This window comes from Acyrthosiphon pisum, chromosome A1 (assembly GCF_005508785.2).
Source record: "Acyrthosiphon pisum isolate AL4f chromosome A1, pea_aphid_22Mar2018_4r6ur, whole genome shotgun sequence".
In the NCBI taxonomy this organism is placed as follows: Eukaryota; Metazoa; Arthropoda; class Insecta; order Hemiptera; family Aphididae; genus Acyrthosiphon; species Acyrthosiphon pisum.
In genome coordinates, this window is record NC_042494.1 from 120,002,408 (window position 1) to 120,017,260 (window position 14,853).

General features: G+C 27.7%; 1 protein-coding gene and 1 long non-coding RNA gene across 2 annotated transcripts in view; both read left to right on the forward strand.

Moving 5' to 3' along the window:
* Nucleotides 1-1,730, forward strand: part of LOC115033832 — a 4,305-nt gene extending 2,575 nt beyond the window's left edge. The window contains exon 3 of the long non-coding RNA XR_003839156.1: nucleotides 1,419-1,730. This is a non-coding gene — a long non-coding RNA (uncharacterized LOC115033832). The remainder of the gene's footprint in view (nucleotides 1-1,418) is intronic.
* Nucleotides 1,731-8,668: 6,938 nt separating this feature from the next.
* On the forward strand, nucleotides 8,669-10,830 carry Polr2j (polymerase (RNA) II (DNA directed) polypeptide J, 13.3kDa). Its single transcript, NM_001162789.2, is given in 4 exon segments — nucleotides 8,669-8,859; nucleotides 8,949-9,038; nucleotides 9,115-9,289; nucleotides 10,518-10,830. Coding segments are annotated over 4 exon segments (354 nt in total). The 5' UTR covers nucleotides 8,669-8,806; the 3' UTR covers nucleotides 10,554-10,830.
* Nucleotides 10,831-14,853: the final 4,023 nt, after the last annotated feature.

A 14,853-nucleotide genomic window follows, 5' to 3' on the forward strand; every position in this document is an offset into this window, starting at 1 on the left:
TTAAAAATACATAGGCACAATTTTTTTTTATAAGCATTTAAAGATCAAATTTTAATTTGAAAAATTATTTTGTAGTTAAAAATGTATAAAATGTTCAATTTTTGTATCTAAGAATTGAAAATTTAAAACAAGATTCCACGTAAGTAATTAATTCTGTTACCAAAAAATCTAAAAAATACATTTATGCAGTTTATTTTTATAGTCATTTTAAGTACAAATTTGGACGAAATTACATATTAAAAACCTAGGATAACTATTTTAGTATTGTTGTTATTTTTTTTTGTTGTGATTGTATAATATTATTCGTGGGTACTTGAAACTTCTAAAGTATACTATTATATATCTATGATAGTACCACGGTTTTTTGTTGATGTATAACGCGTTATAAGTACCTAATAAATATTATGATATGATTAATTTGGAATTTATTATAGGTACCTAATATAATATTATGTCTTATACCTAGACTAACATACCGTCTCCGCTCAGAATCGTTTTTCTTATACAATGATATTATATCATTGAATTCAAATTTAATACCATCCATTATACAGTGACCCACTTGTAACCTACTGTACAGCAGAGCGAAATCCACTTACCCACCTTTTTTAAATTTTTAAACAATATAATTTATATTGATAAATATTTGTATAGGATGAATTAGAACAAGCTCAGAGTAGCACAAATGCTTCAGTTGTTTCTAAAAGTATGTTTGTTGATGTTGGGGTCCAAACAAAACTAACTGGCGAAGAATTAGATAGAATTAGATAAGAAATTATAGTATAAAAGTTCAACGACATTTTATAACTAAAATAAGAAATTTAAAGCCTGAACATCCAATTACTGATACTTTTTCTTTAGAGTTACATGAAATGAAAATTATTAAATTTATATCATCATATTATTGTACCTTAAGAGTTTATACACAGTGTAAGCAGTTGACACAAAAAAAACCATGATCCAAAGTCATCTCTAAGACATAAATTAACGAAACTAATTTTATTTAATCACGTTTAAAGCTTAAGTTTATACAATATATTATGTAAATTACAGTAGCAATTATTTTATATTTTTAATCAGTATGATATATCAATATACAATGTATAATAAAGAATTTTAAGTGTTAATTTTTTAACTTGAATTATAATAAAGATGTTAGATATGTTACTATTTGTTATATAATAATTTTAAATAAAGTTTTATTGTAAATAAATGTAGTACGAAAGATGGATGAGGAAGAGAGAGAGTAAAATATGGACGAGATAATGGCAAGAAAATAGCACGTGTGAATAAAGGAGAGATTAGGACAGGGCTATTTGGAGGTGTAGGACCCCAAATAGTTGGGAGAGTAGGGTGATAAACAAGAAATAAATTGTTATTTTGTTTCAATCAAATTTAAATTGTATTTTATGTTACAGGAAATACATCAGAAGAATATACAAATCCTTCCAGGCAGTGTGGAACATAGAATACAATTTTGGGGAGGTTTTGTATCATATATACCAGTGACAAAACTAGAGGGGCCTGTGACTCCCTGACTACATTTTTATATATGAGCCTAAATTATTTTCCAACATGCATAGGGTGACCATACGTCCCGTATAATCCCGTTTTTTTCTTTATTGTTAATTTATAATTTTTTTTTATTCTACGATATTTTTAGTATCACAGTATTCAATAGAACATATTTTAAATCTATACTCGTGCCGCCGGTAGAACGCTACTCGCTCGCGCATCCAAATGATCGAGCTCCGCGGTTTTGTAGCCAAATTGCTCACACTCTACCACCTAAAAATTCAGCTTAAGTAGAAGTTAAGTGGTGTGAAATATTTGAATACACTAAAGCTCATGACATTGATACAACTAACATATCAAAAATTGTAGAATATTCTTTGGCAATTCCGGGTACAAATGCTGCAGTAGAACGGATTTTTTCAACCATTAATGTGTTGTGGACAGATGAAAAAAATCAATTTTTGGTTGAAACTATCAAATCAATTATAATTGTAAAAACACATTTTAAAAACTTATCTTGTAATGAGTTTTATAATATTCTATTGAAAGAAACTAAGTTACTCAATGAAATCAGTTCAGCACAAAAGTATACAAAAACATCAAAAGAATAAATTTCCTGCCATAGTCATTAAAATAATTTTTTTTGGATTTTTGTGTACATATTATACTTATTAATATTTTATTTGTATTTAAAAACTATTATACAGCATACATTTAATTTGTTTTTTTTTATATTAATATATTTAGTTAAGTAACTTAAGTGTCCCGTATTTTTATTTTATTTTTATGGTCACCCTAAACATGCATCATCTATAAATAAATTCTAAACTATTTAATTTGTAATTTTCAGATTTTAATCATAAACCTGACTTAACCATAATCCCTCTTCACCACCAAACACCTGCCGAAAATGAATTTTTTTCAAATTCTTCCCCCCCTCCCCCCCATTACAGCAAATATTTTATATAATATTATTAATTATTACATTTAATTTTTTTTATAAAAACTATTAAATATTGAATGGATAAGTAATTACATAGTTAGGTATTTCATATTTTGGACAATTGTATTTCATTCTGTTTTTGTATATTACATTTTTTAAATAAATAAATAAGTGAATAATTTAAATATATCAACAACAGAGTTTTATTGGTAAAAAAAATATAAATTGGTTGTTAATTTATCAAGCGGACAGTTTAATTTCTGAATGCAGGTAATATTTAATGCTAATTAATCCAAATATGCATTGTATGATATAAATATATACGACATACGTATATTTATATTATAAATAAATATCTCGTAGTCCAATAATTATGATTCAAGCGTCAATAAATAGCGATATAAAATAAAATTGTGATTTGCCAATTGGTGCCGTATGTTAAACAAGGATAGATACTCCTAATATATACGCTATCTCTTTTTAACATCCTCGCTCGGGCCACACTACGTGGTGAGCGTTCCAGTTTATTATATAGTTTAATGGTCAGTGGTCGCAATACCCGCGGGTATATCAGCAGTAGCTCATGTACCTATTGCGAATTTGCGATTACGATGATATTGTTATTGGATATTTTAATATGTGTTATGTGTACGTTGTACCTACTTTGTTGTTTCTCTTATAACATACATTTTTAGGTAGTATGGATATAATAAAATATAATTTTTTTTTTGAACGCGAATACTCAAATCCGATCTTAAAGCCTAGGAAAGCTCTTATTACGGCCCTATATAGCTGCTAGTAGAACGGCTTAGAAGGTTCATAGTATAAACTATAAATAGGTACCTAATAGCTTAAAATTAATTGAATTATTTTGAAAATCTCATTGCGCGCGTGGGTATATAGATAGTAAAATGTATTATAAACCTATATATATTGTAAAAGCTAAAAAAGAAAGAAAAGAATGATATACCTATGTAAAATGTTTGAGTCCATTCAAATAATGTTTTTAAATAATAACACTTGTCTATATATGTACGTAAACAAATGTTAGCTATATAAAAAGAAATTATTTATGAATTTTAAGCTGCCACATTTTCGCGATTTTGACGAACTTCGTTAAAATTCTAATTTCAGACACTCATAAAAAACGATTATGGATGTACTCTCAACTTTTTTTTAAAATTTTACTAATAACAACTTATAAAGACCCTTGTATTAGATTTTTAACTTTTTGTCAGTGAAAAATTGTTTATAAACAATTTTTCACTGACAAAAATTGAAAAAAAAATTTTGCAAATTATTAAAACATTTTGCGAATCTTATCTTGTAGGTATAATATGGAAAGGTACATGGAAGATAGTCATATAAACATTCTGTGAGAATTTCATTTATTTACGGTTTTTCGTTTTTGAGTCACTACAAAAAAGAAAATCGATTTTGTCAAAAATTGGTTTCAAGTAAACATTTCTGATTTTTCTTTTTGGAAACTTTTTATTTTTAACCCCATCATTGAAGTCCCAACATAATTTACTTTCCTACTAAAAAATATGCTGAAGTAGAAAAGTGAAGCACTTTAATTACCCACAAAGGTGCGCAGACTGATGGCAAATAGAAAAAAAACACATCATTGTAAAATCATCGTTCCACTTAGATTCTAAAACTATACAATATACGATTACAGAATTACACAATAAACTGCAATACATAATCAGTGGCGTTATTTCAGTTTTTAATAGAGGAGGGCAAAAGTTTGGATCAGCCAAAATGAGTAATTTAATAAACAACCCTCTCTCATGAGGTATGTTAACCTGGCACCCCAACGTCAAAATTTTGACTTGAAAACTGATTGGTATTATGTAATCTTTTACCTAACAATATGTAACCACAAAAAGAAAATTGTAACCAAACAGGTACCCCGAAAAACCCGATCCAAATTCCAAGATTCCAAAGTCTGTCAAGCTCATATTTATATATTACAATGTTCCTTTTCCTTCATAAAACACACACATATACCTACGGCCTACATACAAATTTGAATGCACGTCCACCCATGCGTTTAAATATAAATATATCCCAACTATTAATTAGTAACTACTATAACTACCAATTTATCATTGTGACAATAATTTCTTATAGTACCTACATAATATAATATTTTCATATAAATATTAAATAGGTATGTTTTTGGGCTAATATAATATTATAATAATGGTTAATCGGAAACTACCGGGCACCGGCCTATTGGCCTGATTTTAAAATCAGATAGGGGAAAATACCCACCTTGCCATTCCCCAGATGACGCCTCTGAACCTAATTTTAATACGCCACTATGACTTTCACTTGTTGTTCTCTCTGTGGCGCGATCAGCGTTGACGAAAATATTGTGTCGTATGGACATGGCCATGTTCAAGGTCGTCACCTGCAATCGGCAATCAATATGAATTATATTTTAGGCCTTTAGACTTTGGTACTTATACGTTATAAGTTACAAGTTAGTATAGTTACAAACATTCAAATTTCTTATCTCCGGAGTCAATTCAAACATATATCTATTACAGAAAATACTTTAGAGTCGCGTGGTTGAGTCAGGACTCAACTCTTTTAATAGTCAAAACTTAAAATTAGTCTGGGACTCAATTCGATGATATTGATATCCGAATTGCCCAAAGAAAATTAAATATTTAAACATTTTAAACTAAATATTTATTTTATTTTTGTTGTGCCAGTCAATATTCTAGATTTAGGATAATTATTGGTCCCCGTAAAAAACGCCATAGCGGTCAATTAATCCCCGTTATAATGAATCGTTTTATTAATTAATACTAAATAATGTAAATCATGGTACCTATATTAGGTATAATATACTAGTATTTATAATCAATCAACATTTTTATCTTATTTTATCTTATTTAAAAATGAACCTCCATTGCTGGTATAAACAGTGTCGCAACTACACCAATTTGGGCCCGTGTGTAAATAAAATGAATGGCCCCCTCCTCACTCTTGAAAATTGAAAAATTAATTTTTCCAAATTTGAAAACATACTTTGGAATTTTGAGTTTTTTCTCATACAAAATAAGGTTAACATAATTGAAACACGTATAGGTACCTATGTGTTTACAAATAAATAAATGTAATAATTTGTAGCCTTTTTTATTCATTTTAAATATGAATAATTATTAAATAACAAATAAATTGAACATACCATACATTAACAGTCAACTCGAAAATAAATACTGAAAAATTAATTTTTCTTGCATTTTTGTTTGCAAAATTGTCAATTATATTCTCTATGTTAATATCATTTGTTTGTTGTCTTTCAATATTGAGCAAAGCTATACTTGAATGTCTTATTTTTAATTTTAGTTTAATCTATATTCTTAATCTTATTTTTCTATTTTTAATTTCGATTTTCTCTTATACAACTTATACAGGCTGCAAAAGAAACGTTGATGTATGATAATGTTGTATTGTTCAATTTTTGTGTACAAAACAAAACCAATCTATTGTTCAATCTTGTTCAATCTTTATTAATAACTATTATAACAAAATGGTTTTATTTTTTTCTTTCTATATAATATTTTAAAATTTTTATCTTTGGGCCCCCCATTATGAGTTGGGCCCTGGGCCGTGTGTTTGACACACGCAACACACCCGGTTATTGCGGAACTGGGTACAAAAAATGTGTTTGTTAGTAACTTTCTACTGATGCAAAAAAGAATCTTTAATAAAATGTATCATATGGAAAAACAAATTGGCCTACAACCTCTTCTAATTCTTCTCCTGATTATTATTTATTTCTAACCTCAAGGCATTGAATCGCGGTACAAAAGTCTTAGGAAAAAAGTCTGGTATATTATATATATATAACAATATACATAATTTAATATTATATTATAATATACTAGCTGATCCCGTGCACTTCATTTCCCGGCAACCAATAATTATTATTATAATAGCTTCAAAACCCATGGCAACCATTTATAAACAAAAATTTCCATATTATGAAATATCAAAATCACTGTTTGAGCACCTCCCGGGGTTGGTCCTCTCCCTTTTTAAATTAGCCTATCTTCTGCTTATATGTATAATCTATCTATGTATATAAAAATATCTGATTCCGTTCACTTCGTTGCCCATTAAAATTTCCAACTCTGTATGAATAATACCTATGTTTTACATATCACCATGGAAACCATTTATATACAAAACATTCCATCGGAAATTTCAAAGTACAGTGAAACTTCCATATAACGAACTTCCATTTAACGACATTTTCTGTTTAACGAAATATTTTTAAGAACTATAACCTTCATTGTTAATTACACGTGAATTTATCTCCAAATAACGAATCTGATGTTTCTATATAACGAAATAATTATTCGATAAAAACCAGTTTTTGTAAATGTTGTCTCTATCAAATTGATAGTTTATGTCATACATAGTACTAAAAAAGATATTGCCGCAAAATATAGTATTCCAACAAGTTCTCTATCAACCATTTTGAAAAACCGTGAAAACATAACCAAGCAAATGCAAAATCTTCTCTCCTCAGCAATAGAAAACTAATGAAAATTTGTGTCTATGAAGAAGTTGACAACGCTGTTCAAGAAAATCAAAAAATAATTTTATTTGTGGATAGGTAGTTGTACTGCTCATCCTCGTACCTTATCTACAAAGTTAAAATCTGTAACGCTTGCATATTTTCCCCCCCAAATACAACAAGTAAGCTCCAACCAATGAACCAAGGAATAATAAATAATCTTAAAGTGTATAATCGAAAATGTATTTTGAACAAAGTTATTTCAAATCTTGAACAGAGAACAACAATTACTCTGCGAGATTGTATTTCTGAGGTATCGAAAGCTTGGAGAAGTGATGTAACGTTCGAAACCATAAAAAAATGTTTCTTCGAAGCTGGATTTACAAATGAAATTATTGAAACCGATATTGAAATACCAGATGTACAACGAGAATGGGAGTTAGTTCACTGCGATGGCGTTACTTTACAAGTTTATTTGAAAATTGATGAAGATATCACCATATATGAATCACCTACTGACAAGCCCGGATTAAGACATTTCGAGGCCCAGGGGCCAAAGTTTTAAAAGAGGTCCCTGTACGAAAAAAATAATAATAATAGCTTGTTACGTACGTTATGTTTATAATGTATATATTATTTAATATTAGGTACCTGTTATAATAAATTTATATAGATATTAGGTACTTGGCAATAAATAATTAATGCATCATTTATTTATAAATTATAATGTATAAACTTTTTTCTTCGCTAAATAATCATTGATTTTTTTAAGGTGATTTATGCAGTGTTATAGCCTATAAAGAAAAAATTAATGGATAAGTCTGAGGCCCATTTATAAATTTGAACTAATGAGGCCCGGGGGCCATGGCCCTCTTTGGACCCCCCCTTAATCCGGGCTTGCCTACTGAAGAAACTATTGTAGAAGAGGTTAGAAAAAAAGAAAATCCTGATGAATTTGAAGAAGACGACGAAGAGGAACATGCAATAGAACAATCCAAACTCACAGAAGAAGACATATTAAACGCTTTATCAGTGGTAAGAAATGGTTTATAGACAAGAAGCAAATGTTCCCGATGAAATTTTGAAACTTGACGAAATAGAAACTTTTTATAAAAAAAGGACAATTTTCAAAAATAATAAGCAAACAAAACTTACAGATTATTTCAGATTAAATTATATTTAAGGTTAAAAATTAAATTAAACTGTAATATGATGTTTGATGTTGTATTTTACATACATATATAATTAAAGTTGTAAAAAAGAAGTTGAAAAATACGTAATTCTATAATTGGTTGCCATGGTAATATGGAGACACACACAGACGGAAATCTCAAAATAATATATAAATGGTTGCCATGGTAATATGGACACACGCACACACACACCCACACATACATTCATATTTATATATATAGACTAGCTGCTACTACTCAACACTATCCATTACAGCTACCCACTTGTAATCATCTGTACAGCAGAGCGACACCCACTTGCCCACCTTTTTTTTATTGAGTTTAGATTTTTTTTATTCCAGACTATCAGATATTACAATCTGACGGGATATTATTTTAGTAAATTCCATAATAGAATTTGTCATAATAAATTCCAAAGATGATTACAAAGAGTTTATACACCAGTGATAACATTTTTGATAAGACTTGTTTATTGTTTATTGTTTTAACTTTTAGCTTATCGATTACTCGATTAGCATTTAGCAAACTTCGTAGTTACGTTTCGCGGAATCGGTTCGGCGTTTCGGCCTATACTCTCTAGAAGTCTAGACTGTAAAATACTAATAATATAAAATGAATGCTCCTCCAACATTTGAATCATTTTTGCTGTATGACGGAGAAAAAAAGTGAGTTATATTGAGTTATCTACTTGTCTATTTGATTCCCACATTTGAACATTTCCCAGAGCCGACTAACTTTGCTTTTTGAATTTTAGAATAGTCAAAGAAGTGGATACTAAAGTGACAAATGCAGCAATTTTTACAGTCAACAAAGAAGATCATACTTTGGGAAACATGATCAGGAAGTGAGTACTACTTTGTTATTGTCATAGTTACCGATTATCATCATTGTGTTCATAATCTATTATTTTATTAATTTAGCCAACTACTTAAAGACCCTAATGTACTTTTTGCCGGATATAAACAACCACATCCACTGGAACATAAATTTGAACTTCGCATACAAACAACATCTGATTATACACCTCAAGATGCTTTAACTAATTCTATAACTGATCTCTTGGCTGAACTTTCTTTGTTTGAAGAACGTTTCAAGGTATTATCTTTTAATTTCTTTACAATACAAATAATTTTGATGTACAATACCTATGTAATTGAATGGTCTTCAAAGAAAAAGTCCAAAAAAAAAACTATTTGGAAAATAAAAGTTTTATAAGATAGACCTGGTTATGTTAGTTTGTAATGTAAAATGTATGTACATGACATACATCTGACATATCTAACATTATCTACCCTGTGTCTTTTTTGTTTCTGTGTTTAGCACACTGATATTTGCCTAAAACATTGACTTTAGATGATGTAAGAGATTCGAGTAGCAGGAAAAAATTGGGACAAATTGTACCATAGAAAAATATTTAAAAAAATACAAACTATTAAAATCGGTATATTAGATTTTAAATATACCTTTAATTAGAAATTAGATCTTTAATTCATAATATGTATGTGAAAAGGGCGTGGTTAAATTGTCGTAATTTTAATTTAAAAGCTATTGACTATAATTTATATACTTTTGCCTTTTATAATGTTCATACAAATAAATAATATTTGTAATTTTATAAGCTAATTACATGTATTCTTTTTATATAATATCACCTATTTTAATAATGGTTTATTAACTACTATAATATATTTTATATTTAATAAATCGTTTGCAATTAGGGAAGCAGATTAACGAAATACGCTCTGGTGGAAATAATCTGTACCTTCTGATTCAGTATATATAGATATAGTTTTACATTGGTTAGTTTACTTTTTCTAATAAATTAATTTTATTATCTAATTTTTATACGCTAGTATAAAGCTAACTGTATACGTTGGCAAGCACAATTTCTACTAATATTATAATATACATTTAAATACACTTCACTTAAAGTAAAACGGTTACAGAATGTTGGGAAAATACAGACAAGCTGATAATAGTATCCCGCTTCACGTAGAGGGAATCCGCCTAATCATCAGTATGGCAGGCGTCGATAGTGCTCCCTGTGTTAATCTGTCTTCCCATACTATGAATGATTTCAAGTTACTTTTACTTTATTGGCCTTTTACCAGCTGTTTTCTTATGACCTATCCTATTATATTGTTACATTTAGATCACATAGAATAGAATACTAGTTAAAATGATGTTATACTGAACAATATTTTGAAAAATTACATTACATTATTTTTCTGATAAAATTTAAAATACCCCGTAATTCCATTAAACATATTTAAATAATAAAATTATTACAACTAACATTTATATTTATTTTTTATTTTTTCAGGAAGCTTTGAGGGAGAAAAAAGAAGGCCTTGATTAATATGATATAATGAAGTAATATTAATATGTAATTTTAAGGTGGTTATAATAATTATAATATTAATATTAATAAAAATATAAATATGTAGTTTTGAATTTATTATAATTTCTGATAATTACTTCTTGTTTCTTTGACAGGTATGTTTTTCATGAATACAAATAATTCAAATTTAAAATTATATATGTTCAGTACTGTTAAGCAAAATACTTTTAAAAAGTATTGTTTATTGTATTTTAAAAGCATGATTTTTTTCAATTATTAAAATGATTATCAGTCATGTTAGTTCTTTTTTAGTAATAGTTGCACACTTGCACAACAAACACTGCACCCTCTTTACAGAGAGCTATATGTATTTGGGTATCCCAATCCGTTATCGATTGTCCTTGACGATAAACAATAATGATAATTGATAACCATTTTATTGGTAAATAGTTAGTCTGGTAGTACCATTAATTATAAATAGTTTATATTTATAAATTTTAATCAATGGCAGTTCAACAAGTAATAATATTACCACATAGTAAAATTATAAAGTATAATTTTACAGTCAATAACAATAGATATAAGCAATAATACTGTTACCGACTTACCGTTTCGATTGTCGTCGGCGATAAACTAAACTGTCTCCTGGAGAAAAAAACATTTGATTAATTTATATGATTAGACAAAAACCGATATCAAATTGTCCATAAATATTATACATATATAAATTATACCTATAATATAATTGATATCACGTTGAAGAATGACCACAACCGCACGGTAATTTTATTTAACAAGGATTACAAATAGAAACAAATTAAGAATTAAAGGAATAAAAAAAAAGTATTTCAAATACTTAAAAATAAATATTATATAGTTAATATGAAGTTTTATATAAATTTAAATTCAGTGGGACAGATATCCTTCAATTATTATAGTATAAAAAGTTGTTGTTTTTTTTACAGTAATTCATCAATCTAAAGTTATTAAAATAAAATATTTGATTAGTGTTGATATTGTAATATATAATACAGACGTTTAACTTATAATTGTACAAATATTTGTTAAACTTTAGGTATAGGTATAAATGTTTTAAATATTTATCAGGTGAATAATTCAACTTTATGAATAAAACAAATTCATTTGTAAGACTCAAGTAGTGTTGGTGTTGTACTGGTGTAATAATATCAAAAATGTTTATTTAAGCCAGCAAACATACCATCTATAAAGGCTAAAATGTATAAATTATACTAATCCTAGGATGGTCAAACTTATTTTATTTATTTATAATTCGCAATTTATTATGAAGTTTTATGTCATAAATAGTAAATAGGTACTACTTTTAAAATATTTTATGTAATTTTAAAATTATTAAATATACAAATAGTAAGTATAATAAGAAATGAAAATCAATGGCAAAGTACAATCAAATTAAAGTAACCTCTACCAAGTTACATGGTGTTAATAATTACACTCAAAAGAACTTGATCTTTTTTTGCTAAAAGTTAGCGTTCTGAAGATTTTTTACTTTATAACTTAGATTATAGTAGATAATCTTTGGATTAAATTTGAAGGGTGGATTGGCATATCTGTAAGTTTTCTGATGTACCGGCGTCCGGCCTTGGTATAGACCATTTAATATAATGAAAAAAAATATATGACAAAAATGGATTTTTTTGTAAAACTACATTTGATAAATAATAATATATACATATATATTAGTACCTATGTACCTACTATCAAATCAACCAAAAATTAACAAAAAATATAATATTAAATTGTTTTGTTAAAAAAATTATTTTATTATTTAAAAATATATTACCTACCTACTGTAATCTCTGGTGAATAACGTTTCTGGACGATAAAGAGAAATAAAGAAGGCTTGTAAATATTAATCTGTCAATAATCAAATACCCAACTATTTTTATTTTTTCAATTGTCACCTATTAATTTGGATAGTTTTAAAAATCGAAGGCTGAACATTTCTTATAATATGTACTTGGCTTAAATCTTAAAAAAGGTGGGTAAGTGGATTTCGCTCTGCTGTACAGTAGGTTACAAGTGGGTCACTGTATAATGCATGGTATTAAATTTGAATTCAATGATATAATATCATTGTATAAGAAAAACGATTCTGAGCGGAGACGGTATGTCAGTCTAGGTATAAGACATAATATTATATTATAGCCTATAGTATTTAAAAAAAATTGACCTATAATAGGTACCTATAATAAATTCCAAATTAATCATATCATAATATCTATTTGGTACTTATAACGCGTTATACATCAACAACAAACCGTGATACTATCATATATATATAATAGTGTACTTTAGCAGTTTCAAGTATACCCAACAATAATATTATACAATCACAACAAAATAACTAAAATAGTTATTCTAGGTTTTTAATATGTAATTTCGTCCAAATTTGTACTTAAAATGACTATAAAAATAAACTGTGCTTATGTATTTCTTAGAATTTTTTGCAACATAATTGAATATTTACGTGGAATCTTGTTTTAGGAATATCGCTACATGAGAAATCGAGTGAATATCCAATGTTGTAAAAATTTGAATTTCAAACGATCATAAAAATTTAATTTGACTTTCTTATAGATATTTTTTGTTTGATAAAGGTAGATAATCTTATAAGGAATCTTGTATTACATTTTAAAATCTTAGATTTAAAAAGAAAAATTTTTACGAATTCTTAACTCAAAATAATTTGCTAATTTTCGTGATTTTTCCATATTTTGTCAATTTTTGAACTTTAAATGCTTATAAAAAAAAACTGTGACTAAGGATTTTTAATATTTTTCATCTGCTTTTGAAACAATATACTAGGAGCCTTTTATTAAATTTTCAAGCGTTTTTAATCAACAAATAAAATTTTATTGATATTTTTAGAAAAAAAACTAAAAAAAAATGAAAACTGACAATGTCCGTAAAGAGCTCAAAATAAGTCAAAATATTTTGAAAATGTTATGGTGTATAGAAAATGTTAATATAAACATTCAGTCATAATTTCATGTATCTACGGTCATTTTTTTTAAAGTTACACCAAAAACCAAATTCAATTTTGCGTAAAAATTCCCGTTTTTCCTTAATTTTTCTTTGGTTTTTCTTGGCGCTTTTGAAAATTACTGGGAATTTTAAATTTTGACCTCCCCAATACACCAACGATATTCACTTTCCAATCGAACAAGATACTGAAGTTGAAAATCGAAGCATTATTTCGACTACTTATCGTGTACACAGACACAAAAAAAAATTTAAAAAAAAACACACATCATTGTAAGATCAATACATTCATCGTTCTACTCAGAATCTAAAAGTTTCAAATAGATAATTATATAACTATGTATAATTTACAGTCAGAATTATTATATTTTTCTTTAAGTTCGAATACATCGAACTTCTAGTTGTATCCTTAAATGAACTATGAAGTGTCATGGGACGCTCCCTTTTATCACGCAATCATATTTGCTTATTGACTATTGTAAATTATAATATGAAATACGGCTAATTAAATATTTTATATTTTGAATTGATAAATATTTTAAAATCTAAATGGAATAAAATTTTAAAAATCATTACCCGATGTGTGTAGGAATAGATAAAAAGGGCGAAGGGTGATATCTATCCATATGATAGAAGACGTAATTCTGACTTGCAACTGCCTAGGTAATAGACTAAAACGTCACTAAATTGACTCGAAGACTAAAATTTGGAGTAGGCACTAAGCAGCAGAATTTATTTAACTGGCTATTGTGTTAAAAAATTCTTAGTAAAATTATTATTGCATTGCGGCACGTATCTCTCGGCAAGTCTTTTTTTTGTAAATCACCTCGGTCAATCATTTGATGGACCAAAGAAAGTAATTCTGTGTTTAATATAAAATAAATTATGTGCATCCGGGTGGAAGTAATGCAGAACCAATGCCCACCAAGTCTCTCGTAGTTTAAAAGTAGGTACCAAATAAAAACCTAAAAAAGGGGAAAAGTAGGTAACCGTTCTAATCTACTGTGCAGTGTCTAGTAGGTGTATGGTTTAGCAGGAATAGGCAGGGCCGTATTTACAATTTTTGCACCCTGGGTCAACAATATTTGTGCGCCCCTCCCCCCCCCCCTAAAAAAAATAATTAATTCGTTTTTTAATCGTTTTAGTTATAGTTATTTATTTTATGAACATTTTGTTAAAAACAGACCACGATGATGCATTATTTTAATTACTGTCAAACGTATAACAACATAAAATTGTACACTATTAAAAAAGAAACAAAATTAATGCACTTAACCATGCCCTTTACCATTTT